The following is a 25,331-nucleotide window of genomic DNA, read 5'->3' as shown; positions in this document are numbered from 1 at the left end:
TTCTTCTTCTTAGTAGAATTTTTGAAATCCAAATTATTTCAATTCAAAATTCAAATTATTTAAAAAATAAATGCAAGCAAGATAAAAGGATTGAATTAATATTTTAGTTAAGATATTAGCCAAAGTACAGTAAAAAAAATTAACATAAATTCAGATCATCTTCTAGACATGAAATACATCATATTAACAATCAAAATCCACTTGTTTCAAAGTATACAAAACAAAATCAAACAAATCAATTAATTCATAATTCTTTCATCCAGATTTGATTTCTTTCAAAACATTAGATTTTGAGTACCCTGATCATATGAAATATAATAACGAGCTGCTTCCACCATCGTCAAGGATATATAAAACTCATCTGATTCAATAAATTACTTTGATTATTTTTTTAATTTGGATCGAGTTTTATTAATTTTAAATTAATTTTTTTAATAAATCATGTTGTATCATTTTAGGAGATTAATCAAGCTAATCCACAATCCAAATCTTGGATTAGATATCTTGGATTAGATCGCACAATGGCTTCAACCGGACATTTAATAATTTCAGACACATTGATTAGTAAAGAGAAATAATACCATTTATTATTATGCTGGTATGCTAGTCCAAGTTAGACCTTTGGCATTTTATCCACGGGTGCACATAAAATCCAAACCAGTTGGTCACAATGGAGTGGAGTAGCATGATAGCAAAAATAAAATCCTCAACAACAGCTTATTTCTTTAAAAATACTAGGAAAACTAAAAGATAGAAGTTGTTTAAGCTTTCTTGCTCTCCTATTGTTGCACCAATAAAGAGACACATGCAGCGTAGTAATTAATTAATAAAATCTCTTTCTCTCTAAAACTGCACAGTCTCCGCCTCTCTCTCTCTCCCCTAGTTTCTTGTGCCCAACCACAGCACTTGCGTTTCTCTTTCATGGACGCCTCATCCTCTCATCTCTGGACTGTTCTTGCCAACTCTTCCCTTGCAAACGGTTCCCTTACCAGAGAAGAGTACTTCTCAACCAACAGAGAAGAGGCGGATTCCGGTCCGGCATCCTAGGGCAGGATGGAGCTGTTCTCTTTTTGGAAGAGAGTAGGGCCCTGGATGAGCCTGAGTTTGTTCGTTTTGTGTACGAGGTTGACTTGCTTTGTGGTGCCGTTGATACCCTGCCTAGCTGAATAACTGACCAACGACGGAATGGTAAGCTTCTTCGTTAACCTACACTCGTTCCCGCCAGCCAAGTGACTTAAATGCAGAAAAAAAACCTGGGTCTCAGCCGGGTTTACTTGGGTTCCGGATCGACCGGGTTTCGCCGGGCCAACTCTCAGGCGGGTTTTTACTTAGACCCGGCTAGTTTCAGGCCTGGGTCGGCTGGGTCTCGGGTCGACCCGCTGAGCCGGTCCGAGTTTCAAAACTACGATAAATAGAGAGATAGATAACTTTTTCTGGATTCTTTAATTATTGAAGTATTTAGTAGTTGAGATTTGCTCTCTAATGCCATGTTCAATGTATCAATAGAAAGATCTATAGGATTCGTTATTGTGAGGTGAACTATTTCCACCTTCAAACTTTGGTAAGGAGGACAATAAAATTTTATTTCATATCCTTCACATGAAAGAAAGAAATGAATAAACCACAACAAATAAAATTGGAATTAAACCACACAGTCAAAAACTAATTAAATTAGGATTAAAAGGAAAATCAAGAAGGGATTATATAAAAGAATAATCTCTTTATTAAAATTATCAAATACAAAAAATTTATTGAAAAATAAATTAAACAGTCTTATTTATATTAATTTTAGGCCTAAATCTTAATTCTTAAAGAGAAAAAAAATCCTAATAAATAATTTCAAAATTAATATAGAATCAAATTAACATTAGGATTCTCAACTAAGCAATAAATAAATTAAAATAACTAAGAAAAATATTTATAAAAAAAAAACTCATGCGCCACTCTTTTCATGTTGAAATAAACTCGTCATCGAATTTAAATTGTTTTTACCTCAATCTTATAGATGTCCAATTAAAACTTCATTCCCATTTTATTGAACTTCTTCGATTTATCTTCAGCTTGTTGAGCAACTTAAAGAGTATCAAGTATGCTATACTCAAGCAGTCAAGCTTAATACCAGATTTTCTTCTTTCTAGTAACATCTTGTTCATAGCCTCACTCGTTCCTCCTTTCACCTTTAAGATAATGAGCTCATAAATCTTCTTCAATGCATTCCTTAATATGTCCCCATCGTAACCAAAGAAAAACCACATACTCTAGCATATCATTTCTCATCCAATTAATTAGCTTGAATAGACTTATTATCATTGTCATCATAATTGAACCACTCTATAACTTGCCATAAACAACTTTGGCCTTTTGATACTTAATCCATAAATTTAGCAGATGTATCATCACCAACTTTTCATGCTAAGGTCAATATAGAACTTCATTGTTTTATGGCTGAACCACACATTGGTGATGTTGTAAAGAAAGGTGTGTCTATAAAAGAAAGCATCTTGGTTTAAGTTAGTTGGAGGTTTTTTAAAAGAAAAAACCTTAAAAGTGTTGACTTCACTAACGTACATCTACTACCTTTCATAAGTTTAATAAATTTCTCCTGGTATGAACTACCTTAGCTAGATTTATATCACAAACAAGAAACAATACAAGAAAGATAGTAAACACAAGCAATATATAATTTTATCAAATAGGATCGCTATATAAAAACTCCAATTTAAATTTTTATTATTGAATATTTTTTCTTCGAGTAGTTAGCTTCTCTAAGAGATTTACAACTCCTTGAATAAAAAAAACAACAAAAACATGAGTCTTAATAAAAGCACAATAAAAAGTCATAAACAAACTAGGAATTCTAAAAATAAAGAGAAAAAAAAAACTAGCCTAACCAACACCTTATAAAGCTAATTTTAAGGCCTTCTAAGCCTCAATTGGTTACAACAAGCTAATCCCATCATAAAGTTGGGCCTTTAAATCTCTTGGCTAAATTTAAACATGATTCATTGGTTATATAATAAGTTATGGGTTTTTTTATAAGACCGATCACTTTACACAACTTAGGTTGCTTTTTGGCCTTAACCCTGTCCCTCAGGCCATAAATAGCCTTACTAAGCTATCACATAGTTTAGTCGTGGCAAATTTGCAAACGACTTATTAAAACCACCTACATTAGTCTCTTTAAGTTGGAAAGAACTCATCCTTGAGTTTTAGTCTTCTAGATTGTTCGAGCCTGAATGACCAGCTTCCTCAAGACCATTCAAGCTAAGCCTGAAATGGGTTGTACTATGGTGTACCAATTCATGAGTCCATTTGACTAGCCCAAACAGACTAACCTTGTCTACAACAGTCTAAACCCCTTGAAAACCATCATTTAGACCTCGACCAGCACCTTGTAAATTCATATGCACGCATTTAACATCCCTATAATTTGATACACACACACACACTTAATTGAAAAGTATCAATACTTTCTAACTCGTTAAAATTCTACCAAAATTTCAGCAGAGTTTCCTTTGTATTTTGAATATCCAAAGTGTGGACATCAATTCATATCAAAATCAATCACACTTCTTATCCGTAAACCATATCAAACTCATAACCCCATTTCTGATCCAATCATCTTGGATCTCATCATCATTATATCCAGCATTCCATAATTCATTCTCAATAATTCATAACACTAATAGCATTTATTAGTTTTGTATACACAATAAAAATTAAACATTAAGGCATTTACAAGAAATTTCACATCAATTAACATTTGAATACATATATCTATATTAGTTAGACTAATTATATAATTACTACACAAAAGACAATGTCATGTATAATAAACATGTAAGACTTAAACTATATCAAGATTTAAATAACATGCATATTTACATCACCATAACTAGTCATTGATAATTGCTAATTTAATCTGATAACATCTTAGTTACATAACAATATAAAGTGTCTCAAATTACAATCCACAAACTTGATATTACAACATAATAGGCCATATTTGCCTATATATATACAAAAATAATAAATATTGATCACTCCTAGTGAGTCTATAAGGTACCTATAAAGAAAATCAATAACATTTATTAAGTCTCAAGATAAATAGTTTGTTTAAAACCTTAAGAAAATATTCAAACTTTTCATCTAGACAATATTTGAAATCATTCTATATAATCATTCCAAGTTTCTCTTTACATAAATTTATTCAACCCAAAACAAATCTCATAATATTCATAACGTAATTAATTATCTTGGCATTCCCATATTAAACCCAATAATTTGGTACTCTTTGAATACCAATTTCTCCAGCAAAGCCATCATAGTTGCCTATTGATCTGACATTTCTATTTGAAAGCCAACAATCCAGTATTCCTTAACGAATATCAATATCTCTAGCAAACTCATCTCAATTGCCTATCAATTCGTCATTTTTATTTGAAAGCCAATAATCCAGTATTACTTAATGAATATCAATTTCTCCGGCTAACCCATATTAGTTGCTTATCAATTTGGCATTCCTCTCCAGAAGCTAAAAATCCAGTATTCCTTAACAAATATCAAATAAATCATCATAATTTACATATTCAATGTTATATATATATACTTTCATGAACTTACGATTTCACAAATAAAATCAGCAAAAAAGTTTAAGGAAAATTACTATAAGGTACAAAGTACCTACCTGCAATCTAATTATGAACGGCTCCACCAGCTCGTTGATTCACCCTAACGGTCTCTCCTGCATCAACAGGTTTTAAATTAATTATTATTATCACATAACAACAAACTATTTATTCATTGTAACATTCATTATGATTATATTTAGGTTTTTCATCAATATATTCTGGTCATTAACTGTATAAGAAAATCAACTTAATTATAAACAAATTCATGATTCCTTCAACTCTTTACTCTAACTCTACAATATTCTCATTTCAATTGCTAAAAGTTTTTCATTACTAAAAATCATAGATATTCTTTTAAACCCCACAATCCTTCTTAAATCCCTTATTTATATTTTTCACATTACAATTTGTCAACTAATTCATAAATTTTCAAATTCCTTCCCTTTTTTTCCACCTAGGCCGACACTAGCATTCCCATTACCATAAGATTATTTTTTCCTTGATTATCTATTATTTGGATAATTTTCTTCATCTTATGTTAACCATATCAATTTTACACAATTCAATACAATGTACACATTCTCTAAAATTTTGTAATTTCATCCTTCTGGACCCAACCATTCAATTACTTAATATTTCAACATTTTATAAATTCAACTCAATCAAAATCATTATTCACATTATCATACACACATTTATAACACAATTAATAGACAATATTATAGGTGCACAATTCCCCCTTCTTATTCCCTTTATGGTCGGCCCTATAGTTCTTCAAACCTATCACTTTTCTTCATCATTTTTCCATTATTTCACTCCTACAACAACCTACAAGAATCCTATAAGCTCAATTTCTAAGAATTCCACCCCCCTTCCCCAATTTCATCTCAAAAACTCTAATTCAAATTTGATTAAAATCACTTAACTCTTATTTGAACTGATACAAAAAGGTTCCAAACATCCTATCTGGTTACAAAAATATATTTTGAAAGCCAACTAGCTGCAATTCTTCCAAAACTTCTCTCTCTTCCTCTTCTTTCTTCACTCTTTCTCTCTCTTTAACTCAATCTTCTCTTTCTTTGATCTTTCTTAATTTCTAGTGTGGATGTATTTTTCTTTATCAAAACCTTTTTTTTTCACTCCTAAACCTTACTCTCTAACCCTTCAAGGTGAAAGGAAGGAAGAAGAAATGAAAATGTCATTTTCTCTCTCGTTGCACACCATCGATTTTAAGAGAAGCAGTAGCCAAAACAATCTAATCGTTTTGGAAAATGGTTATTTTTTATTAAATTGATCTAGTCGTTTCTTAAAATGACTAGAACAATTCTAGTTTTGGAAAAATGAATATTTTCGACCATAAACATTTCTTCTGGTGTCTTCTTATCTCTCTTTCCTTAATTTATTCTTTTCATTTATTTATTTCATTTCATCGCACTATAATATCTATCATATCATTACTTTTAATTTATCATAGGGTTTACAAGGCACCTCAAGGCAAAATGATGAGTTCTAAGAAAGTCATTACAACATCATATTCTACTAATAACAATCTTCTACCCACATGTCATCTTAAAGGGTACCTACCAACCATCAACTTCTCCACTAATGACTCAATAAAGCACTATACCTAATAGAAAGAACTAAACTCTCCACCAATAGTACAATGATCAACGACTCATTTTTCTCAACACACCACGAGGTAACTATACATCATTTCTCCACCCTTGCTAAGTAAGCTCACTTCATCGAGGTATATAAATATCTCAGGTCATCAGGTAAGTTAACAATGAATAACTACACAATATAAAATACAGAACTTCATTGAAACTAGAATAGACCACACAAGATCATAAAGCCACATTTCTCTTCCTCGACTCTTGCTTTCTACTCCTTACATTTCTGCTCTACACACTTTTCTCCTCCTACATTTACTAACTTAAACATCTGAGAGTCCTCTATTCTAATAGAGGACTTGTTTTATAGGTGAGTGTGGAAACCACCTCATCAACCCATTGCTCTTCCACGGATCTTGATTTCTACTCCTCACATTTATGCTCTACATACCCCTCTCCTCCTACATTTATTAACTTAAGCATCTGAGGATCTCCTATTCTAGAAGAAGACTTTATTTTATAAATGAGTGTGGAAGTCACCTCATCAACCCACTAACCAGTAGTTAAGCTTAGGCACTCCAAGCAATGGTCACGTTTATCATCCCATTAGCTCATTAACTAGGTCAAGCCTAGTCAATTCACCAACCTAAGATCACAACCGTGGGAAGCCTAATCTAGTCAAAAGTTTTCATGACTTCATCAACCTCCATACGAGTATTGCGTAAGTTTTTACAAAGGATTATTTATTAGTATCTTCAAGGTATACACTGGAAAACTTTATAATGACCATCTATCTAGATGTGTAAAGGACCTTAATGTTTTCTTTGTTTATACCCACAACTTCTTGATCAACCTAAGCTTCATCTTGATCCTCTACATCAATGTCAGCAAGAGACATCAAGATAATACCATCTCCAACGATATCATTATCATAAACAATAAAATCATGGTTGACTTTCCATTTCTACTTTCAGAAAAAAAAAAAAAAAGAGTTAAGTTTTCAACAAGGATATATGTGACTTTTCACTAAATTTTACACATAATTAGTCAATGTCACCAAATATATGAATTCAGTTTCTATTATTATCATCTTTTAGTCTACCCAAGCCAATGAGAGTCATGTTCCGTAACTCTAGCACTAGAGTTATGCATCTCGTGCACCTTGCTTTTCTGTTTATCTCTTAACAAGAATCTTAACATTTTCTCAAGCTCAGTAAAGCCATTCACCTTATTGAAAAAAAAATATGATTCAATCAAAAGCTAGTTCATTCTCTTTCATATTTGTCTTGATAAAAAAAAGCCTTTCTAGCATTTAAGGTAAACTTTAAAAAGGATGATCAAGAATCTTATACAATATTGATGGGGTAAGTTGACTTGCTTCTCATCATGATGAGTAAGAAATGGTGGATTTCTTGAGGTTGAGTTGCAAAAAAATTTTTTCTTTGAAGAAGCCAAGGTTTGAGTATACCTGAAAGGAAGTGTTTCTTCATCTTCCTATTTGTCTTCTCTCATTTACAAAACTTGAGCTTTCTCTACCTCTTATGGGTTTGCTTCAATTGCTCCCACCATATAAAGACACAGTCTTTTAATCTAATAACGATCAACTTTTATCATCTTTATGATCTCTTTGTATCTAAAGATTTGTTCTACCTCACTAATTCAATCAATAAATCCCTTAGCTTCCAGGGTGCCTACAAACTCTAGGAGTTCCACTAGAAAACCTAAGTCATTATAGTGATCATCCTAAGCATGAGGTTATTTTCTTCAATTACACTTATGATACAAGTTCTCAAACCTGGATATAGAGTCGTTCATCCACTTGCAAGCTCTAGGAGTTCCACTCAAAAAAACCTAAGTCGTTATGGTGATCATCCCAAACACTAGGTTGTGTTCTCCAATTACATTTATGGTACGAGTTCTCAAATATAGATGTGGAGTCGCAATCCTTCATATCCTAATTCGTCAAAAGACAAGCTAGATGCTCAATCATCATTAGTACTCGAACGTAAGGTTCTTAGGGCATATCCTCTTCAGTTAGAAATTGCCTCATGTACCATGAACATGTCCTCTATAACCTTCATCCATTGCAATGAAAGAGCTCAAGGAGAGATTTTTGGCTATAATACTATATGTCACAACCGAAAACTAATTAAATTGAGATTAAAAGGAAAATTAGAAAGGAGGTGTACAAAAAGAGCTTGAGATAAACCCTAGACACTGTAAATAATCTCTTACAAGAGAAAAGAGAACAATATATTTATTAAAATTATCATAATGTCAAAGTCTTGTTGAAAAAAATACTAAACAATCCTATTTATAATTTTCCTAGGCCTAAACTCTCATTCTTAAAGAGGAAAAAAAACCCCTAATAAATAATTATTGAGTTAATAAAAAATCCATTTAACATTAGAAATCCATTTAACATTAGAATTCCTTAAAAACTCCTACATCAATTATTGTAAAAAAAAAAAAACACCAGAATATATAATGAAATGCAGATAGCATTTAACTTTCCATGTTTGGATTAGATGATATGCATTTCCAGAAACAAAGTATAACAGGCCATGACTAGCAAGAAGTGTTGAGCAATAAAGAAATGAAAAAAAGAAAAAAGATTAACAACAGATTGAAGAATGAATTAACAATTTGCCGGCAAGACAATCTGTGAATACAGTTTTGCTTTGCCCTTTTTCTTTTTTCCTCAATCTGTTTACTATCAGATACAGAATACAAACACAGAATTGATAGTGTGAAAGAAACAGGATCGAAAACGAGTTATTTAGCAAACAATGAAAGCAACGACCTTATGTCATTGTGGGGTTCGCTGTGTTGGTTGTGAAGCTGGGAAAGTATACAGCGATTTCAGCTGCCTGCTCATGAGCTTGCTGTTATGCAGAGCCTGTTGAAGCTGCACATCATCAGACCACCATTGCTCCAATCCATGAGCCTCAAGAAACTTCTGTTTTCCTTTGGACATCACAAACAGTTTCGCTGCAACTTGCCCATTTCCAGGACCTGCATTCTCCTTGTCAGCTTGTTTATTTTCAGTTCCATCTGGGTCGGTGTAGGAGCAACAGATATAGTCACTATTGTTCACATACAAATTAGGCACCCAATTTTTTAATCCCATAGAAGTTTTATAACCTGAAAGAGGTATCCAGCTCCTCAATCCTACAGTATTAGCCGTCTCCCCCCCGTCACTGGTGGCCTGAGTTTCACTACTAGAAGGAAGCATTGACTTAAATCTATTCCAAGCAAACCCAGCCCTTTCTCCTATGTTTCTTAAGCTCATTGCCATAGAAACAGAAGGCGGGTTAAATAAATGGGCCTCCACATACATACCTTCTTTAGCTAATGCTTTTCCCACCTGGAGAGCAAAACCAGCCCCCAAGGAATGACCAGCTACACATACGTTCCTGCTTCCATACATTTCAGCAACTGATCTTAATGCCTCCAGTGCTACTTTGAATCTGACAGAACCTTTCAAACTTTCCCAGGCTAGAAAACGGAGGTCATCTTCAATATCCCTCAGGATTGTGGGGCCTTTGAGTAATGTTCCTCGAAGTGCTAAAACAGCCTTTGGTGCTCCACTAGGTCTAATAAGAACCATGTCAGCTAATGCTGCAGCTCGATCCCATTCTAGTACTGCACCAAATATAGATCCATCTCTTTCATCAACTAAGGTTTGGGTCAATTTGTATTTGAAGCTTCGCCACCAATTTGGAGCAAGTGCATTTTCCTCAGTTCTGTTCTCTTGTCTGTCAGTTTCAAGCAAGTAAACTGCTTGAATGAAGCAGGAGAATACTGTTCGCTTGTGGTTCTCATTCTTCCTGTATACACAAATCATCTGTGAGAATCAAATCACCAAGGATATTGCTGAAAATTCAGATATTCTAACATTATATTGCAGGAAAATTTCTGTAGGTAAGTATCCCCACTGATTGAAAACCACTAATAAGTATGTACCTACTTAAGTTGTATGTCAATGATGAGTTTTAACCATAAGTCAAGAAGAAAAATAAAATGAAAAGAGGTAAATGAGATACAATAAAATGATGATCCAGTCATAACAAATAAGAAATTTAAACCATTTACCAATCTTCTTCGCAACAAAGAAAAATTTGGCACTTTGTGGATAAGCAGATCAGGGCATAATACTGCCTCACAAAACCAGAAATCACTGATTGATCACAAAATCATCATTGATATGAAATACAATGATCACATGGTACAAATAGCTAGGGCCGTGCTCCTTTTCTAATGTATTCTATCACTCAAAAAGGGCTAGGAATCCAAGATTGAACAAGCTCTCGGAAATCCTAGTCTTTCACTTGCTCGCCGCTCTGCCTTGTACTATTGTTCAAAGAAATTACAAAAAACAATTGTTTAGTTCACTGTTAAATAAACACCATAAGAACAAAGCTAAAAATCTGCAAAGTTTAGTAGCCCATCAATGATCTCCGGAAGAAATTAATCAACCAATTAGTCTCTAGAAGTCCAAGATGCAATGACCTCTACTATTAGAAAACTTATTCTGTCCCAGACAACTACATTCTCAGGCAAAGGAAATTCTGAAAATAATTAAAATAAAATACCCCAACTAAATAGCTACAATCTCCTCATTCAAAAACATACCCCAAATCCCAAATTCCAGCAAAAATTAAAGACTCCCGGTAATTTGGTCACAAATAAATGATTATCAATTTTTTGGGTATTGTTGTAGAATCCCAGTGATGGTGAAGTGTCAACATTCATTATGTGATTGAAGAATTCACAATCTCCGATTAAAAAGAAAAGAATTCACAATCTATACCCCCAGTTAAATGAAACAAAAAAAAATCAACAAAAAGATTTCAGGCCCTTAAATCCAGTAAATTAAATGCAACCAACGATCCACCTGGTTGACAAAACTTACCAAAAATATCCAGAATGAATTATCATCCATGACAACTAGGACACAAACATCACGTCCAAACCTTGAACTTATAATCAGGCAACACAAATAAGGAACTCACCACATCAGTAACTTAAACCCAGTTGCCAATTTATGTCATGTTCTCTGTTTCTGACTATTCAAATCTAAAACTGATCAAGACCCACTGACTATTGATTGATACCCAAAAGAAAAAAGAAACCATTGATCCAAAACAAATAAAGAAAAGATGAAACGGGAAGCGTTAGTGATAATAATAAATAATACTGACCAGCTAGAATTGATAAGGTCTCTCCAATTAGGAGAGGCCACATTTCGAGGCCCGGAAACATGAAATGCATATGGGTGCGCTTCTTCTTCTTGAACCACCACTGTCTGCCCCTCTTGTACTTCACCACTACTGTTCGCCATTTTCGCTTTATATCTTCTCTTCTTCTTTGTAATGTTTGGTTTCTCGAGTCACAGACAGAGTTTGAGAGAGAAGGGAACTGTTTGTGGTTTTTGCCGAGGTTGAAAAGGAGATGCTTGAGCTGCAGTGGCTTTCTTTCTCATCTTTTTAGCTAGTTAGCTTTGCTTACATGGTATCTGATTCTCCCTCTCCATCCCTCCTCTCTTCGATTCAATTTCTATCGCTAATGCTCCTATATAATTCAAATTCTTCTAATGATTTTCCTTTTTTTCAAAAAAAAATATTAAATAATATAATAATCGAAAGACTAACGCCTGTTTTTCTCCGGACTCGCCATCTCCAACGGTCACATCGCCTTTTGCTAAATGACCTCTTTGTCCCTGGAGAATGGAGAGAGAGAGCTCCTCTCAACCCTTGTCACATTTGGTACATTCCGTTTACACTACGTGCCCGTTTGGTATTGGTTTTTTTTTTTTCATTGAAATTTGATTTATTTTTAAATTATAATTTTTTTAGTATTTTTTATAATTTTGATATTTTAATGTTAATTTTTGTTTAAAAATTATTTTTGATAATGATATGAAAATATTAAAAAAATTAATTTAAAGTAAAAAAATAAAAATAAATAAATTTTTTTAAAATTATTTTTAAACACAAAAACAAATAGATATTTATAAATATAGCTTTTCACAAATTGAAAAGAAAAGGGAAAGAAAAAGCCATAATAAAATTATAAAGATACGTCCTTTTCCATCAAAGTGTAGATTCCATTGGACTTTTCACATAAACGACGAAAGTGTAATTAATTAGATGTCAAATCATTTATTTACAAATTATTTTTTAATATTATCCTTCATTTCAATATAAATAAGAGAGAAGTTACATCGAAAAGAACTAAAGTGAATTATAATTAAGGGTATAATGAGAAATTAACAATAATTAATAATTTGATTCTTTAACGATAGACAATATTTTTTAGGCATTGACGAACAAGATTTTTAGGACGGGAGAGTACTTTTTTAATATATTTGTTTTTTATTTTCTTTTTAATTTTAAAGAAAAAAGAATGTACCAAATGTCTTTGTATAAAAGTTAATTACCCATGTTACTGAATGTGTTTTTTTTAATCTATGAAAAACTTTAATTAAGAGTTAAAAAGTTGATAATTATGTTTATTAAATTGAACTGAGAAATATATAGACAGATAAATTATAAAAAGAATTGTTAATATTATTAAAAATTAAAATAGAAACCTAATCTTCCATGTAAACAACAAATGATAGATATACATACAGATATTTTATCTTGTAACATGACATGCTCTTCAAATTTTTTATTTAGTAATACATAAATAAATAAAAAATTGTAATGAAAGTAAAAAAAAAATGTAATTTCTTGTCTAAAATCTCATTTTCTTATAAATGTTTTTTTAATAAAAACATATTTTTTTTAGTGATGTGGTTTAGTGCATAAAAACTTAAAACAATTGGAATAAATATCTAAAAACACTTAAGTGATTTTAAATAAGAAGAAAATAAACGTATCTTTTTAATCAAAACCTTTATCCCTTATTCATGCATTCCTCTCCTACTTCTACAAGAACATGTATTTTTATCTGAAGTATTTTTTCAATAAAAACTTATCATAATATTAAAAGTAAGCTGTTAAAAAAATCACGTAAATATATTTAAAAACATAAAAATAATAAATTTGAAAAAATTTATAAAAATTGACCATAAAAATAACAAAATTAATTCATTAATGGGTAAATATCTTAGAGAACTATGCATATTATATATATATATTAAAAAAGTAATGATTAATATGACGATAAAAACGTTAAATATTATTTGAAAAACAATGGCATATTAGGTTACACACTATTCAAAGAGGATCTTAAAATAAAAAGCAAAAACAAGAACGTGAAGGGTCATCATAAAAAGAAGGGGAAGGCGTGCATGGGTTGGAATAACGGGCACGTGCATCTGGCCCATGGTAAAATAAACCCGAGCGCGTCTAAATTTTTTCTTAAAAGGTCGTCCACACCAAGTTGTTTCCAAATTGAATGGACGATGCGCCGTCCGTCTAGGAAGATAAGATAATAGGTGTCCTTCATTTGTAGCTTTTTCAACCATGTAGGTGGCTTCAATAATTGAAAAATTAGGTCAAGGTTTTGTATCTTACAACTCTAATTTTCAATCATTTTTTCATGAGAAAACAATTTATGAATTCTTAAAATCCTATTTTTAATAATAAAATATATTTTAATTAGTCTAAAAATTCAAAATAAAATCAAAACATCATTAAATGTAAAAATCACTTCCCGGTTTTCTCTCTGGACTAAATTTATAAACATTAAATTTTTCAATAAATATAACGACTCAATCGTGTGAGAAAAAATTCTCTTGCAACTTTATATTAATAAATTTGAATTGAACTCATAATCTATCCAGTTAAATAATGACTCAATATCATCAATTATGGTTTATTCTCTATTTGAATTGAACTTGTAATTTAATTGGAACAAACTGGAAAAGCTTTCCACCTCAGTTGCACTTAACATTCCTAAAAAAAACTTAGTTGAAGTATTTCCTCTCATCAATCAACTAAAATCAAAAACAACAACTAGCCTTGAACTCCGCAGCTTTAGAGTGTGTTTGGTATTGCGGTAGCTATTGTGGTTGTGGTTTGAAAAAAATTGTTTTATAAAAAGTACTTTTAGTTGAGGTTGGTTTGAAAAAATAGATGTTTGGTTAAAACTGTGGTTGAAATTGAGGTTGAACAAAAAGTAGTTTAATGTGTTTGGTTAAGAATGCTTTTGAAATTGAGGTTATAAAATAATTTTAAAAAAATATATATTAATATTGATGGTTTTTAATTTAAATATTAAGATTTAACTACTGCTATTACATCATGAAATAAATAATATTTTATATAAAATATTTATTATTGTTCCATTAAATTATCTACAATTCCTTTATGTATAAAATACATTCGACAAGTACTACAATAATTAATTAATGTTAAACACTAATTTTTTAAATAAAACACAATTAAAAAAATATTTTATTTTATTTGACTGGGTCGGATAGGTTGGTAGTTATGTTTTAAAATATATTAAAATAATATTTTTTTTATTTTATAAAATTTATTTTTGATATTAATATAGATAACAATTTAATTTAATTTTTATTTTTAAAAATTGCAAAATAATTATAATTTAACCATAATCCAAACATGGCCATAAATCATCATTTATAAGAAGAAAGCTAGTGATGACTTGGCAGTGGCATAAATTATTTTATCCGGTCTGGCACCCCATGCATTTTCTGTTAGTTTTAATTTCTTACCATGTAGAGCCCGCAAAGAATGAAAACTTAATTATTTACGGAAACAAGCGGGACGCATGTGAAAGAAGCCTTTTGCTGCTTCTTCCAATCTTGCGTTGCAAACGTAGAAAATAATGGGTTTCATGAACAGTAATTAGTGGGTTTTTTTTACCAAATGTTTGGCTCATGCGTTCTGCTTTAAACGCAATCTCCACCGCGTAAACAAAAACAAACAGCCTCTTAAAGTTTAGTGCTCTATTCTAGTTTTTTTTTTTTGTTGTAAAATGGGAAATGCAGGATTAGTTCTTGACTAAGAAGTTGATCTAAGAGTGTTTGGGAGTTTAGAAGTGTAGTTGTAGTTGTTTTTTAAAGTGTTTTTTATTTAAAAATATATCAAAATAATATTTTTTTATTGTTTAAAAATTATTTTCAATATTAGCGTATCAAAATTATCTAAAAACATAAAAAAATATAAATTTAAAGCAAATAAAAAAATTTAAATTTTTTCAAAAATAATTTTAAAATAAAAAATCAAGAATTTAAATAAAAATAGATGTATTAATGTAACATGATTTTTATAATTTGAAGCCAAGCGCTCTCTATAAATGCTTTACAGAAACCACTTTCGAAGGGCAGGAATTTTTCTCCTTTCTAGGCCCACTCCCTCCATTCCCATCTCTTATTCCTAATCAAGGAATCTCTACGTGTCTGTGAATTATCTATTTGTTAAATATGAAAACAATGTTGTTTCAATACAGAGGATCACCACCTCCTCCCCAAGGCCCCAAACAAGTGATATTTGTGGAAGAGAGTTCTTCTGATCCTGGCCATTTTTATTCTTTTTTTTTAAAATTCAGAGAAAAAAGAAGAAGAAAACAAATAAATATTTCAGGTGGCTATAATACAGGAGAAATTTGAAAGTAGCAACTTACCTTTAAATGCAAAAACAGAAGATTTTTAATAATCCATGGCCTCTTCTTCCCTTTCCCAAGTATCTACTTCCACCACCAGTCTTCCATTTCTAATCCCAAAACACAAGCACTTCTTCAAGCTCCACCCGTCTTCTTTTTCTTGTACTAAAACACTTGCTCAATCAGAAGGTACTGCAAGTGGAGTTACAACAGAACAAGACCCTCCTTCCTTTTCAGGTTTGTCTCTATTTCTTCCCTTTCTAGTATTTCTTGAAGGCAGTTCTGCCTTAAAGAACATAGTACAGTGCCAAAACTCTCAGCGACGAAAACAAGTCCTTAACGGATTCCAAAGCAGGAGAACAACTCAGGGCCCTCGATTATAACATGTTATTTACTGTCAGAGTGCCAGTCCTGGTCCTAAGGATTGTAGACTTTTTGGAAATGGACGAACGATGTATATCAAGAAACCTTCTTCTTATTCCTTTTCTTGTTAAAACTTTTGGAGTTGGATATAAAGGATTTGGTGATTGGCCCTATCGTGTGATTTTGATGTTTTTCCATCTTAGGCTCACTGTCTTCCACACGCACACAGCTCGATCTCTTGGAACAACTCACCTCTACCAGCTCACCCGCTGATGGTATGTGATCTCTATACATATACCACAGAAAATTCGTGCCATTCATTTCAGCTCAGCAACAGTCAGACTAGTAAGCTAAGACCAAATTTACTTTCTTTCATGATCAGGTTATGAGAGTGATGGTAGTTCTGGTAAACTTACAATTCGTGACCAGCTGGCGCGATTGGTTGGAGATAGAGATGATGATTTCAGTATTCCACTGGGTAAAAAAAACCTGAAGAAGGTTAGTGCCAACTTCCTAACTGTTTCGCAGAAGAGAAACATCAGAAGACAAGCTTACTTGAATGAAGTATCACAAAGGAATGATTCAGTTTTCTTTGCCACTATCGGAGCTTTCATTATTCTTCCACCGACTCTAATCTTAGGAATTGCCATAATAATTGGTTATGTGCAGCTTTTCCCATGATATTATAGATAGTTTTTTAAATTGTTGGAGAGAAATTAGATCTGATTCTCCAATATGTATGGTGTTGTTGCTTGTAGCTTGTTAGTTTTTGAGCGTATAATAGCTATCACATCTTAAGAAAAAAGAAGTATACAGAAAACCATGGAATGAACTGCTGTTGACATCAGATTGCTAGTATGTCTGAAGGAAACGAAATTGTTCTGTTTTGAAATACAGTTTTGTTCTTTTGTTTATAGCGCTACTTAAGAGAGACTAGTCTTGCATCTTCAGAAAGGAATGATGATAAAGGTGAAAGAGCAAGTAATTTGTTGAGATAATGTGATATATAATTTTAAATTCTCTGATCAGTGATGGAGTTTAAGATGACTTCTTTAAAACCAACTACTAAATGTCTGTGTCATCAGAAGATTTGGTAGGTGTTAAACCATATCAGACGCAAGATTTGCCATAAATCACTCACAAACTTAGTTTCTTGTCTGCCATAAAGGTGTGATGAACACTATTGATGGGTTGTTGAAAGCTACAAGCTAGCATCATTGGAGAATGTTGACACAAAACTGGAGAGAACTTTCCATTCTCATTCCATGGCTATTATGCATCTTCAGAAAGTTTCTGCATAAAGAAATCGATTTCATAAATATCATTTAAAATTTAGAACAATGTTCAATTCTTAGATTGACAAGGACAATGTTCAATTCTTAGATAGTGAGACTCGCATCTCAAGAGAAATCCACTCCTCTGATTCATCAATCTGCTCCTTGCAACCATGTAGGCTACTCGCCAATGCTGATGGCGTTTCAACTTTTCCTTCATTTCCAATCTCTCCGTCATTCTGTTTTTAACAGAGTACTAGATCAGCTTGTCTTTCAACTTCGGCATTTCAGAGGGTAATTCCTTTCCTTAATCCCTTTTCTCGTATCCCCCAACTCATGCTCCAAACCACTTCTCTGGAAGGACAACGATCTATGGTCTTTGCGTGTGATTTCTTCGTTTCTGGATGAGATCATCAGCTTAAGTTTGAGTTTTTCTTGCACACCATATCAATTATTGCTCGTAATTTTTAAAATAGGAGGTCTTGCTATCATACTAGTGCAGAAACTTTGCAAACTGCTCGCATCATCTTTAACAATAATTATTTTATATGCCTATCAAGACATGCTAAGTTGCCTAGTTGTTCCAAGCAATGATCCTTAATGGCATCAAGCATGCAAGTTGCGGATAGACGTCGCTGTTTCAACACTAACCGGGTGGTGTTTGAAAGTATGGTAGTTATTATGGTTTAAAGTGTTTTTTGTTTGGATATATATTAAAATAATATTTTTTTTATTTTTTTAAAATTATTTTTGATATTAGTATATCAAAATGATCTGAAAATATAAAAAAATAAAAATTAAACTTTTAAGAAACATGATTTCAATGGCTATTCCAGACAATGCCTAAAGATACATTTGATCGCAGTGGGATTGCAAAAGAGGAAAATCACTGACAAGGAGTTAGATGGCTGAGAGTAAAGACGAACTATAGATCTTGATAATTACTGTAAGGTCCTAATTTTCCTTTCTTTTCCCGTGGCCTTCATGGAAACAAAACAGCAACGGCTTTCATCTGAAACAAATTACCATTTACCAGATTAGATTCGTCCTCTGAAAAAACACAGAGTTACAATTTCTGTTCCACAGGATCTTAAATTAGTATTAAAACAGTCAAATATCAGAAATTTGTAATCATAATCCATGAAAGAGCCCGAGTTCACTTGACCATGCATACAACACTAAAATCCCAAAATGGTCAAGAAATTTATGTTCAGAATTACAACTCTTTGAACACCAGTAATTCATCAAAAATAAGAAAACAAAAATAAAAGGAACTCCATAAAAAAATGCACAATCCATTTTATAATACTTGCTAGCAGTCTCTGATCCAATGTTAAATGCTTCCAGATACCAGTCCTCGGTAGTGTAGAATATCCAATGATGGGCTAAGTCAGGGTGAAAATGAGTCTCTGATAGTAATATCTCCAAGTTCTCCCTTCCAAGACTCTATTATAGTCGGACCATAATTGTTTTTAACGGCATTTTATCCATATTTTCAACAAGACTCGGTTGCTGATTCCTTTTTCTTTTCACCTGGACAAATTACTTGATGAGTGGGCCTCACTGGTTCATCACTCAAAATGACTCCTTGCTTTTGTATATAAACCCACTTGTCCTGGAACAGGTAAAAGAAGATAATGAAAGAGACCTCAGTGGTGAAAAGTATAGTCCAAAGATGTATACTTCTTGATGTCTTCTGATGGTAAGCTTGTAATCCTGTATATATGCTGATGATTCCCAGCAGAGATACTGCAGTTCCAGTTATCCAGTGCACAAAAAACCACAAACTTCTTCCTTTAGATCCCCTGTAGATAAAGACATTACATATAAACTCAGATTCTTAGCTAATCGAGGTTTGTAGATTCTATCTAACTTCCCATTACTACTCTTTCAGTATGTCCTTTCGGCACTTTCTATCACTAAGAATCAATATGAGATGCTTAATAAATAGTAAATATAGCGTTCCCTTTATACTATATGGGAAACTGATAGGTCTGCCTCAGGTGATTTCAACTAGAAGGCCTGGAAATGGCCGAGTGTGGTTGAATATCGGTTGGAATACCCTCAAATCTCAATATCAAAATACAATGAATTTTGACAGCTTACCGCCGCGGTCGTAGAAGCCCAGTGAGGGCTTGTAACCATACTATACCATATAGGCCTACGCCTATTCGTTGATGGTGATTGTCGAATGAGTTGTTGAAGTTTTTTATAGACATTACTGCTCCTGCTGTGGAGAGAAGTACAGAAAGCATCTGCTGAAAACAAATTACTCGTTCAATCCAGAAATTCAACAGAATTGTCATGTGGTAAAAAGAAGTAAAGTTGTTATCCTTTCACTTGCATGTAAAGATGGGTTTACCTATTCATTTTTGATTGGCCTAGTGACACCTAATTAATGTCATAATTCTGTACCTTTAATATGCTAAATTAAGACCGTAAAGCTATGAACTGCCAATCAAGCTATTACTTTCTTATCGATGTCTTTACTTCCCTCTCAAGTAATAATGAGATTAACAACAAACTATGGGCTACAGATAATACTTGCAAATCAGGAAACTGTTCCGCTTTATTTCTCTTTCACCATCATTAAAAGCTAAAAAGTGGGGTATCTACCTTAAATAAACAAAGCTCAAAGCTTTATTAATGATATCTTTTTGTAACTCTGTAGAGATATTATTAGGCATATGAAATTAACGTAAAGGAAACTAAAAGGAAAAAATTAACCTTAATTGTGGGAAAATTATTGGAATGTGTGACCATAGTTGCAAAAAAGAAAAAGAAAAGGAACTTGCCTGTGAAATAGAATGAACATAGAAAAGAATCTTAAGCCTTCTTCCGCATGCCTCTCTGTGTGACATTCTGATAGCGAGTATCCCAACAGGCATTAGGAATCCCATTGAGGCCCACAGGAGAAATCCATGGAGTGTAATCTCAAACAGTAGTTTAGGACTTAACTGTTATTGTTACAGGATATCAGTCAGTTCATTGGAATCACAAGACGAAAACTGGTTAATTTGTAAAAACTGAAACGAACATGGCAGAAAATGATACACTTCAATCCTCAAACTTGAGCAGTTAGATAAAAACTAAACGTAAAAACAACTATGAAAAATAATCGAATACCTTGTCCATGATGTTCTCGTTGTTAGTACGAGTGCCTGTGGTTTTCAACTGTTCTTGAGTTGAGTTGACAAATGGTAGAAGAAGAAGAATAACAAGATACGCACAGGTGGTGAAAGAAACCAGTTTCTGCAGAAGTTGCATTGTTCTTCAGAAGCACCGCCAAGATTTTTCTGTTATTCCTTTTCTTCTATTGACACCTTGAACTTCAGTTGGAGACTGAGAGGTCTAGCTAGTGCATTAAAACAATGTAAGGACACAGAAAAATCGGTGCAGTGGCGCGCGTTCTTAATGTAACTATTACAAGAAAGCCGAGCTGCTCAGCCTCATGACTTCTCTCCAAAAACAGCAGTAGTCGTTTGCCTCGGAGAATTATCAGTAATTTCACCTTTCTCTGCCTGCCGCATACCCACCAGACCAGCTTCTAGAATGTTATTTCAAGAAATTACAATGCTCATATGTTGAGTTTAAGCATTTCAGGATGAAAGTTAGTTTTAAACAAGACAAAGGAGGATGTTTTAAATAAAGTATTGCATGGAGGTTGATGCTTTTAGGTGGGTGGATTCGAGTAAGAAAAGGGTAAGTGGGGAATGGGCATGGATTGCAATTTCAACCAAGTGGGGTTCACTTTGACAGACCTTTTGATTTAATGGAAGGTAATGTAGAAATACGGGAGCAAAAGGAAGGTCAGATTTCGATGGAGGACAAAAGTTTGAATTTGTAAAGTGAGTGTTGGCAGGGTACTCTGGCTAGCAGACACTATCTTCTGCTTCCCACTACTGGGTGTATACATACATAGCATAGCATTATGGCATGCTTGAAATAACCAATACACCAACCCACAAAAAGGGAAATAATTTGATTAAAGATAAGATGATTTTGGATTGCATTTTCTGTAAACTTTAGAGCTAGATAATGGTTTTTAGGCATTTAAATAAACAACCTGGCTGGCTGGCTGGCTTTTACTGAAACAGATGATTTCATAGATCACCATCATTTCTTCCCCTTGTTATTTTGGTAGCCTTTTTCTCTTAATTATCATCCCACAGGCCAACCCAACCTGTTATCTAGATACAGTTTAATAAATCCTGATGAGTTTCTGTGGGTATTTTACAAACACGAACACTCGACTAAACAAAGGTATCAGCTCTCAAATCAAGAAAAGATTGACCAAGGCAAGTTAGCCTATCTATACGACTTTTTAGCTGTGACATATCTAGCAGTGATTGCACGTTGCTGAAGGTGGACCTTTCCTTATCACTGCAACTCATTTTCTTCAAGTTCATAATGAAGTTTTGGATTTTACATGGTTGATTCCTAGAAAGAGAAACAGACGGTAGCCTCTAGTCTGTTTTGCATGTGATCCATTCCACCCACCCCACGCCACCATTTCTGGGTGTATGCACCCTCTCTCGCTAGCTAAGATCCGAACCATCGCCATTCAAGTGGTTACTTTATAGATTAGCATGTATTAAACCATCAAACTCAGATTGAAGTCCGATAGACAAGACTTGTGATACATACATATTTTAAAGAGTGTTTTGAATTGATATAGTTATTGTGATTTAAAATGTTTTTTTTAATTTATTAAAACAATATTTTTTATTTTTAAAAATTATTTTTAACATTAATATATCATTGAAAACATAAAACAAATTAATTTTAGAAAAAAATTAAATTCTTAAAAAAACATGATTTTAATAGGATTCTCAGACACTGCTTACACCCTAAACACTACACAACTGGAAGTACAATAATCATGTGGATCACATGCCTATATAAAGTAATAATATTATGAGCTTGCTGCGATAATAAGGATACAATCAAAATCTCCAGCTACAATAATCATCATTATAAATATAATAAGCTAATATATATTATCATTGAAACTGGTTTTGGTTCATGGAATCGCTAGTTAGAATAATTAGTGTCGTTAATTAAATAGTTAGCATTACGATTTTGCTGTTGCTGTTAATCTTCACTAATTATATGGAAGCATGAGAGTCGCAAAAGTTCCATTTTATTACTGGATATCAAGCGGGTCCATGAGATTTAAACTCAACACATGAGTCAATCATACCGTTTTGTGGCACAGTTTGACATGTCACATGCGATTCAACAGCAATGTCCACCCGAATAATCATGGAGTTGAAAGGAATCATAAAGTCTTTTTTTTTTTTTTCAACTTGTATGAGCTCATTCTAGTTGAAAATGGTGAAAGCCATTCACTTGCTTTAATTCTATATATTCGGATTTTGGAATGTAGAGACTGGAGGATATCGGAATACAGGGAAACCCCAGGTCTTGTGAATGGAATATTTCTTTGACAAATTAATTAATTAATGTAATGATATCAAAAATAAATTTTAAAAAATAAAAAATATATTTTTAATATATTTTTAAATATAAAAAATACTTTTAAAAATCCTAATGTGAACATCTAGCTTTAGCGTTTCATGTAACGAGCTTGCAAAGATGCTAAAACGACTAGAATTTCATGGGCTTTGAACAGAATTGGGTAGCTAATAGTGACAATGACAAGGCCATGTAACCAGTGAGAATAATTTCATTTTGTTCTCTCATAACTAATGATTTTGATTCGAATGTTTATTAGAAAAACAAATAAGACTTTGATTAGTGCATCAAATACTGATTTACTAGTATTTAGTTCGATTTTGATTTACTAATGATAATAGTTTTGTCTGATCAAATCCATTTTAGGATTTCCAAAACCGACCAAGTCAGTAAACCACCAACGCTGTCGGATAACTGGTTTGTTAGTCAAACTATGTTCCCCCAATCAAGTTATTATAGACATGTATTGACAAAAACAAATTGCTAGTCCAAGTCCTGGATAGAAGTCTCATGTTTGAGGGCTAGGAACTAAGAATTTTCACTCTTTTTGGCAGAGGTGATATGCCTGATTTAACTAATCCGGTTCAACTGTCTGATAGCTATAAGACCAACTCAAGGTCATCCTACTTAATATTCGGGTCATGATTCAGTAGTTAAATCGGGTTAACTCAACCTTTAACTTTTAATATATATATATATATATATATTCACTTATTTAGACCGGGTTAGACCTTATATTCGCATGTCACTAAATTGATATGTTTGGTTGCTTCAAGTCTTATAACTACATGTGGTTATCATTATTTTGGATAATTTTTCTTGATTTTGAGTGGTTTATTTAGGAAATTGACAATACTCTATTCCTACACTAATCTAATACCCTGTTTTGTTGCTTAAGGACAAAAGGAATAAATTAAGCTCATTTTTCTTTCGTATATATATGATCCAATTATAAGTTGGAATAACTCAAGATTTGAACATGACATAATTGTTTATTGCTTTTATTTGAATTTTTTTTATTTTTTTTTATTAGTTTGTTTCTTTAAGTTAGTTTCTCATCATTTGGTTTCATTTAGTTTTTATATTAAATTTAGTCCTCATTTTTTTAAGTGCTATTTATTTCTTTATTTTCTTTTCCTAATTGAATTTTATTTTCAGTATCACCTCTTAACATTTGATTTCAATTTATTTTTATGTCAAATTTAACTTATGTTCTTTTTATTGTTATTTGTTTTGTTTTGTTTTTTATATTACCTTTTTTCGCAATTTCATCCTTAAGCATTTTGTGGTCAAGAATTTTACTTAGGCTATGTTTATTTCCTGAAAAGTAGTTTTCGGAAAATCATTTTCCAAACTTTCCTATGTTTGTTTGCCATTAGAAAAGTTGGTCAACGGAAAACACTTTCCAGTTAAAAAAAAATTTGGCTTGGTTTCTAGGAAAGTATTTTCCTAGAAAATTTAGGCGGAAAACACTTTCCAGAAGTTGTGAAAAAATTAAAAATATCATATTATTTGCTGATTATATCATCCTCAAACTTTTGAGGATGATATATATATATATATATATATATATATATATATATATATGTTGTTCTAAATATTTTTTTTTCAATTTCTTCTCTTAAAATTTAATTTTTATATTAACTTTGGTCCTTATTTTTATAATTGTTATTTGCTTTTTCCTTATCATTTTTTCATTGAAATTTTTTATCTGTCAAATTTGGTCCTCATTCTTTTGATTGTTACTTATTTTATTTGAAATAATTTATGAAATGTTAATTATTATTATTTTAATTTCTTCATCTTTCATTTTTTTTATTTTTTAGATTTGATTTCTATTATTTTAATTATTATTTATTTTATTTGAGATAATTTATGAAATTATATTTTTTTTCAATTTCATTCTCATCCAACTTTTTAATTTGTAAGATTTGTTCCTCATTATTTTAATAAACTTGAGAAAATAAAATATTAATAAGTTATTTTCCAACTCATTTTCCATGACATAACCAAACACTATAAAGTGATTTGACATGCTAACCCATATGAGCTTGATTTAAGTTATTTACATTTATTTCATTGTCAATTTTTTTGTTCGTTTTTTTTATTTTTGTTGAATATTAATAATTTAATAATATATTATCAACAAATTTTGTGTAATTAATTCCCCAATCTTATATTTTTGCTATTTTGTTTTTGCATGAATAAATTTGACTACCGTCACATTTTCAAATAGAAGTATAAATCATAGTTATAAGATCAAGCATGGTAGGTCAAAGTGACTTAGACTTCAGCCTATAGTTATAAAATCTCACTTGATTTAAAAAGTCATTAACTACCAAGTTAACGGAAAAATTCAGATTTAATTTTTTTTTTATCATTTCAGTTTT

At 32.0% G+C, this 25,331-nt stretch overlaps 3 protein-coding genes across 6 annotated transcripts; 1 reads left to right on the top strand and 2 right to left on the bottom strand.

Annotated features, from left to right (window-relative positions):
• Nucleotides 1-3,880: 3,880 nt before the first annotated feature.
• Nucleotides 3,881-11,858, bottom strand: LOC133694777 (GDSL esterase/lipase At4g10955-like). Of its 3 annotated transcripts, none has more exons than XR_009842337.1 (4): nt 11,449-11,858; nt 9,048-10,074; nt 4,688-4,744; nt 3,881-4,066 (listed from the first exon to the last, which is right to left on the bottom strand). XR_009842337.1 is itself a non-coding variant. In XM_062116471.1 (2 exons), exons 1-2 carry the CDS (start codon nt 11,586-11,588, stop codon nt 9,054-9,056), a joined length of 1,161 nt encoding a protein of 386 aa, XP_061972455.1. In that variant the 5' UTR covers nt 11,589-11,857; the 3' UTR covers nt 8,842-9,053. The 3 variants fall into 3 exon arrangements, 1 of the variants encoding a protein (XP_061972455.1); XR_009842338.1 differs by having other exon boundaries at nt 4,688-4,731; XM_062116471.1 differs by lacking the exons at nt 3,881-4,066; nt 4,688-4,744 and having other exon boundaries at nt 8,842-10,074; nt 11,449-11,857.
• A 3,808-nt stretch (nt 11,859-15,666) lies between these two features.
• On the top strand, nt 15,667-17,081 carry LOC133693883 (uncharacterized). The gene is made up of 3 exons (XM_062115244.1): nt 15,667-16,063; nt 16,393-16,464; nt 16,572-17,081. The coding sequence occupies exons 1-3, from the start codon at nt 15,883-15,885 to the stop codon at nt 16,868-16,870; spliced, it is 552 nt and encodes a 183-aa protein (XP_061971228.1). The 5' UTR covers nt 15,667-15,882; the 3' UTR covers nt 16,871-17,081.
• A 1,497-nt stretch (nt 17,082-18,578) lies between these two features.
• Nucleotides 18,579-21,121, bottom strand: LOC133694139 (cytochrome b561 domain-containing protein At2g30890-like). Of its 2 annotated transcripts, none has more exons than XM_062115592.1 (4): nt 20,590-21,121; nt 20,259-20,420; nt 19,570-19,721; nt 18,579-19,268 (listed from the first exon to the last, which is right to left on the bottom strand). In XM_062115592.1, the coding sequence occupies exons 1-4, from the start codon at nt 20,728-20,730 to the stop codon at nt 18,959-18,961; spliced, it is 765 nt and encodes a 254-aa protein (XP_061971576.1). In that variant the 5' UTR covers nt 20,731-21,121; the 3' UTR covers nt 18,579-18,958. The 2 variants fall into 2 exon arrangements, with proteins under 2 accessions (XP_061971576.1, XP_061971577.1); XM_062115593.1 differs by having other exon boundaries at nt 19,570-19,718; nt 20,590-21,118.
• Between the last annotated feature and the right edge of the window lie 4,210 nt (nt 21,122-25,331).

The sequence above is a fragment of the Populus nigra genome, chromosome 5 (assembly GCF_951802175.1).
Source record: "Populus nigra chromosome 5, ddPopNigr1.1, whole genome shotgun sequence".
Classification (NCBI taxonomy): Eukaryota; Viridiplantae; Streptophyta; class Magnoliopsida; order Malpighiales; family Salicaceae; genus Populus; species Populus nigra.
Note: the sequence above shows the minus strand (reverse complement) of the source record. Positions and strands in the feature narration are given on the sequence as shown.